The sequence below is a fragment of the Capsicum annuum genome, chromosome 11 (assembly GCF_002878395.1).
Source record: "Capsicum annuum cultivar UCD-10X-F1 chromosome 11, UCD10Xv1.1, whole genome shotgun sequence".
Classification (NCBI taxonomy): domain Eukaryota; kingdom Viridiplantae; phylum Streptophyta; class Magnoliopsida; order Solanales; family Solanaceae; genus Capsicum; species Capsicum annuum.
In genome coordinates this window covers 26,362,591-26,368,724 of record NC_061121.1, presented here as the reverse complement: position 1 = coordinate 26,368,724, position 6,134 = coordinate 26,362,591, and the positions used below count along the sequence as shown (strand labels likewise).

The 6,134-nt window shown below is 35.8% G+C and overlaps 2 protein-coding genes across 3 annotated transcripts; one reads left to right on the top strand and one right to left on the bottom strand.

The window, feature by feature from the left end:
- The first annotated feature begins 209 nt into the window (after positions 1–209).
- Positions 210–716, top strand: LOC107846576 (E3 ubiquitin-protein ligase RNF181-like). Its single transcript, XM_016690931.1, has one exon. It carries the CDS (start codon positions 210–212, stop codon positions 714–716), a length of 507 nt encoding a protein of 168 aa, XP_016546417.1.
- An 891-nt stretch (positions 717–1,607) lies between these two features.
- LOC107848092 (probable serine/threonine-protein kinase PBL3) lies at positions 1,608–5,563 on the bottom strand. Of its 2 annotated transcripts, XM_047398685.1 has the most exons (7): positions 5,044–5,563; positions 3,603–3,949; positions 3,386–3,521; positions 3,063–3,199; positions 2,835–2,958; positions 2,046–2,389; positions 1,608–2,012 (listed from the first exon to the last, which is right to left on the bottom strand). In XM_047398685.1, the coding sequence occupies exons 1-7, from the start codon at positions 5,105–5,107 to the stop codon at positions 1,902–1,904; spliced, it is 1,263 nt and encodes a 420-aa protein (XP_047254641.1). In that variant the 5' UTR covers positions 5,108–5,563; the 3' UTR covers positions 1,608–1,901. The 2 variants fall into 2 exon arrangements, with proteins under 2 accessions (XP_047254641.1, XP_016548255.2); XM_016692769.2 differs by having other exon boundaries at positions 1,608–2,389; positions 5,044–5,562.
- Positions 5,564–6,134: the final 571 nt, after the last annotated feature.

Below are 6,134 nucleotides of genomic sequence, written 5' to 3'. Positions count from 1 at the left end.
CATGAACACCCCTACTTTCAACATGTAACACAATATTACCTCCTCTAGTATTCACACTAATACTGATTTTAAATATACTCCCTCTTCTCCCTCTTCTTCTTTACCTCCTTTTAACCATTCAACTTCACCTTCATACTCATGAACAACATTGATTTTATAATCGAAATTATACCAATTCACTTCGACTCAAGATCAACCCTTCTGAATACATGTCACATGACATGTTCTACAATGTCATGCAAAGAAATTTTGATGATATGAACGAGGAATACTTTGACAATAATAGTCAGGAAAGAGTCATTCAAGATATGATACGCAGACTAGGCATAATTCTTCATAACACATCTAAGAAAGGTCTTAATGACTTTGAGATGATCGTTCATGTAACATTAGACATTGACAAAGTTTCCCATGGTAGAGAGATTTTGTTACGAGAAGAATCGAGGAGGTTCAACGGGATGGTACCTGCTTATGAGCCATCCATGGAGTTGTTAAAGAGAATGGATCAGACATCCATGGGGTTGCTAAAGAGAATGGAGGTAATTGATGAAGAATGTAGGAATGATGATTGTGTGATTTGTCTGGAAAAAATTGGGAAGGAAGAGGTGTCGTGCCTGCCTTGTTCACATTTATTTCATGGAGATTGCATTATGGATTGGTTGGAGATTGGTCACTGTTGCCCTATTTGCTGTCATGAGATACCAAGTGCCCGTTGATGAATATTTTGATTTGTACGCAGTACTTTTGCTGTAGTTCTCAAATACGTATGTAAATTTTATTTTTAAAATAATAAAAACTCAATACTTAAATTTATATTTAAAAAACTGCTTTTGGATCTCGATCTCATGTCGTTTTGAATTTTGAGTGATGAAGTGTATTATGAGGACATAACTCAGATACGCTTAGCCTTATTTTTCTCTTTTTTTCTTTTGTTAGTCTCGTAAATTGCGAGTCTGGGTATTGTGAGCGAACTGGTATCTATGTTACAGTCTTTACTTCGAGTATTGCGAGCCAACTTGAATCTATGTTAGTCTTCCTTAATTAGTAGTTGTAGTATTACTCTGGGAATTTCTTGTTATTCCATTAATGTTAAGTATTATTTAGTGTTTTGCCAACTTAAATCTATGTTACAGTTTTCAGTAGTAGTTGTAGTGTTACTCAACGAGTTTCTTGTTATTCCATAGTGTTTCTTGTACTTTGATTAAAAAAAATATTTGTGCAATACATCAACAAGTGATTGAGTCTGTGATTTTAAATACATATGTTCTGTGGAATATTGGAATGAAAATTTATTAAGCTTCCGCTTGGCAATAGATTTTGAAATTGAAATTTAAATGGTCTTCTCTAATAGCCAGTTCATAGCCAAGGCCCTTGGTCAACATATGTAAATGGCAGGTGTGGGTTACTACTCTGCCTTTGTTGTTGTATCCCCGTGTATGTTAGTTTGAAGTCACATTTAGATATGCATTCCACTTGAAAGAAGTTAAAAAATTTGAGTTAAATAGTGAAAACTTGAAAATATTTGAAGATCCGATTTACAAAATCTGATCAAACTTTGTGGCCAAATAGATACTTAAAGATCAACTTTTAAAATTGAATCAAAAATCTATGACGAAATGCTAGCTAAATATTAGAAAGTGCTTCTTGTACATCATCCCAACACTACGGTGGAGTCTGTTGACTTCACCAAGTAGGCAGTAGTTTAGAAGGGAAAAGATTATCATCTCAATACAGTGAGAGCTAATTGTCTGTATAGCTTACAAAGTAAGCATTGGCCAAAAGAAGTAATAATAATAATAGATTCTTGGAATGCCAATGCATTAGAACATATAGAACAAAATTTGGTAGTAGAGATATACGCGCACTGTACAATGACAAACAAAATATGTATACTCTCTGAGTCACCTTCCGCGAGGCGACTTTTGATAGGCTTGTAATGGAGAAGCAGACAGTGTCATATGCATGGGTGAGCGATATCTCATAGGTGATAACGCCACAGGGCTGGAAATAGCCTTGTGCTCGAGTGTATGGGAGAGTTTACTAGCCTTGTGCTCGAGTGTATGGGAGAGTTTACTAACACCTTTTGGAGATTGAAGTTCTTCAAGAGCGGTTAAAACCTCGGACATTTTAGGTCGGAGCTTGGGCTCAATGCTTAGACACTGCCAAGCAAGGTTAGCAGCTGTATATGCTCCTTTTTGAGGATACTGGCCTTCTAGTTTGGTGTCCATTATTCGGAACAATTTCCTTTTGTCACCTAAATATGGCTTTGCCCAGTCTACAAGATTCTGCTCTATACCGACCTTTGTGTTATCAACTGCACGCCTTCCTGATAGCAGTTCAAGTAACACAACACCAAAGCTGTATACATCACTTTTCGCTGTCAAACGCCCTGGAAGATAGCACGATATTTAGTTACAAGATAAAAGTCCAGCAGTATTACAAGCAATGATTTGTTCAGTGACGATAGAAAAATACTCATCATACTGACAATATAGAAATTGAGTTCATAAGGAAAACGGAGTTATGTCTACTCATAAGAAGAAATCAAGCCCTTAACAGCAGTTTTATACACCTAAAAATCATTAGCCTCTTATCCGTGTTAAATTAGAACCAACGGCCATAATACCAAAAAAGGACATAATCAGACCATGGTGGTAGAGCATTACCATCATATCTAAATTATGAAAAGTAAAGTTACAAAAACCATAGAGCAAGAATTGTCATTAGAAATCATTGTTTAGTATGTTTCAATCCAATATCCTACAAAATCGATGTCTAATTAGAAGGCCATACTATATGTTCAATATAGCTAACAAGAGAGGTAATGTATCAACCTGTAGCAACATATTCTGGAGCAGCATAGCCTTGTGTACCCATTACTTGAGTGGATACGTGTGTGCGGTCACCAGTTGGCCCTGCCTTAGCCAAACCAAAATCTGACAGCTTTGAATTAAATTCCTGCAGTCCAAGAAAGCAGACATGTCTTTAGCTTCAAGACAGCAGGAGAAGTTACACTAGGGAAAGGTATATTTACACAAAGGGGATCAGGGTCTGATACGTACTGCATCCAACAGAATATTAGAAGCCTTGAAATCCCTGTATATGACTTGTTCTTTAGCATCATGAAGGAATGCAAGGCCTCTAGCAGCACCAATAGCCACCTTAATTCTTGTTGCCCAATTTAGAGGCTGAGGTCCTCCTGTTTAACAACAAAGATTAAGCCAAGAATTATCACCAATTTGTAAGCACGCATAATTCTAACCACCCCCTTATTTCCATAGTTTCGGGACACAAAGGAAATGACAGAAGGGAGAAATACCAATTAAAGGCAGAAATCACATCAGTATGACAAATTCAAAGCTAGGAGGGGAGAAAGCGGACATACTTCTAAACAAATGGTTCTCCAAGCTTCCTTTAGCCATGAACTCATACACCAAAAGGTGGTTGTCACCGTCGATGCAATAGCCAATGAGTTTAACCAGATTTGGATGACGAAGTTGCCCGAGGTAATTAACTTCAGTCTGCAGCGTATTTGATGTCAATTACTATGCCAATGAGAACAAAAATTCAATCTAAGCGGGACTATTGCATAAGAAACATACCAACCACTCCTTGTGACCTTGAAAACCCTCTGGTTTCAATTTCTTGACAGCAATCACCATTCCGGAACCAGGTTTTGAAGCAGTAAGAGTCTGCGCATCAATCCATCCTTTAAAAACACAACCAAATCCTCCTTCCCCAAGAAGACTGTCAGGTCTAAAGTTCCTTGTTGCATTTTTCAATTCATTGAACGAGAAGGATTTGACATTAGAAGAAGATAATATTTCGCCTTCGGATCTTGGAGTAGGAAGGCTTTCAGAACTGCTTTTCCTACCATAGGATGGAATACTTAGGCTTGATGGAACAGAAGAGTTGCTTTTTTTGCTGGAAATTCTCGAGGCTTCATAAGCTGGCAGACAAAAGAGTAGGAAATGTTATTGTCAGTCAATAATATGATTTTTACAATAGAACTCTTCTTTTCAAGAATCTGATTAATTTTACAGTACAGGCCAAGACTTTGCAATGTCATCAATCTGTGGAACAGCCACTAATGCTTGCATTAGGGTAGGGTAGGCTATCTAAATCACACCCCTTTGGGGTGTGGCCCTTCTCCCAACCCTGCTAATGCGGGATGCTTTGTGCACCAGGCGGCCCTTTTACTTTAAAGAAGGAAATTGTTATGATGTGTTTTACATCCTAAACATAACGAAATTGGACACAGACATGAAAAAGGAGAATCTTGGTGATTGGAAATAAACTTCCAAGTAGCTACTCCTGGAGAATCATAAATAATCAATGCATTCAAGCGGAAAAGAATTATGTATACAATCTAATCGGTTTTAAGTTTAAACAACAGAATGAGAAAGCAACTAAACAAAATCGAACAAAGAGATCACCAACAGAAATTCTCAATCAACATACAAAACACACAAATTTTCCACCAAATTATCTAGTAAGACTCAAATATCTTGGGAAAAAAAAATACAAAGATCCATCTTTTTATGCATAAACATAAATTGACTTCCTCATTAAACCAAATTCATCAATAAAGAGGAGCAAAATGAAGCAAACCACCGATCAGAGTTCTATCTGAAAGTTAAAAATTAACAATTTAATTCCTCTCCTGATACAAAGATAGGAAACAATCAAGATTATCTCTAACAAAGAGCAAACCAAAGAACTAAATACAACAATCATAAAGCAAAGAACTAAAATCAAACCCATCATAAAGCAGAAAAAGATACACAAACAATTTAAACTTTTTCCACAATCCCTCCCCCACCCCCACCCCACACACACAACACACAACACAACAAACAGGGATCAATGAACTAGGTGAAACATAACAAGACTACTGAAAGCAATTAAAAACAAAGAACTAAATCACAAAGCAAAAAAATATAAAAACAATTTCCAACTTTTATCATACAGCCAAAACCAAATCTCTAACTCTGAAATATCCAATAAAAGAACAAGAAAAACAGAAAAGATCAAGTCAAGTACCAGAAGGGGTATTAGAGCTCAAAGTAGCTTCAACTCTAGCTGACGAACCAATACAATTGCCCATCACAAAAAAACAACAAAAAAAACCACCAAAATATCAATCTTTCACTAGCCAAAATCCAGCCTTTATATCAATTTTTCTGCAAAAATATCCAAATCTTGAAAAAACCCCAACTTTTATATTTTTTGTGTCTGTCAGCTAAAAAAAATTAGGTAACTTTTGGTGGAAAAAAAGTTGAAAAGGGTCACAAGTAACAAGAAATATCAATCTTTTACTAGCCAAAATCAAATCTTGGTATCAACTTTTCAGCAAAATTATCCAAACCTTGAACAACCCAAATTTCAGATTCTTTTCTTTTTTTTGTGTGTATGTGTGTCAGCTAAAAAAAAAGTTAGGCAACTTTTGGTAAGTAACAAAAATAGTTATTGGAGGCTGATAAATATGAAGGAATAAAAGGAACTAGAGGCGAAGAAGGTATAGAAATGGGAATGTAGTTTCCTTTTTCTTTCCATTTCTCACTTGTCTGTTTTAAACTAAGCTTTATTTATTACTCTACTATTGCAATAATACGACAAAATGTGTGTCTATTGTGATAATAACTTGGGCGTCACAATTCGTCACCTTTTTTTTATTTCCTAATTTGCCCTCCTTCAAGCGCAAGTCCACGTAATCTTAGTTTGTGGAAAGTAAAATTTCTCCCAAAAATTGACTTGAAAATATTTTGAAAATTTTTTTTTAAAAAAATTAATTCAAAATCTGTCCTAAGTCGGGGTCTATCGAAAATAATCACTCTACTTCACTTGAAATAGTGGTATGATCTAAGTATACTCTATCCTCCCTAGCTCCGACTATGTGAGAGGATATATTATTGTTGTTGATTCAAAATCTATGATCAAATAAACTAAATCGTCCTCTCTTTTGTAGCTCCGACTATGTGAGAGGATATATTATTGTTGTTGATTCAAAATCTATGATCAAATAAACTAAATCGTCCTCTCTTTTGTACTATTTTTTTTTAATTTTCCAAGGTATTTCTACAGTCGGCAGTCGTGAGACTAATCCTCCGTTCCTCTGTCAAGCATTAAGCAGT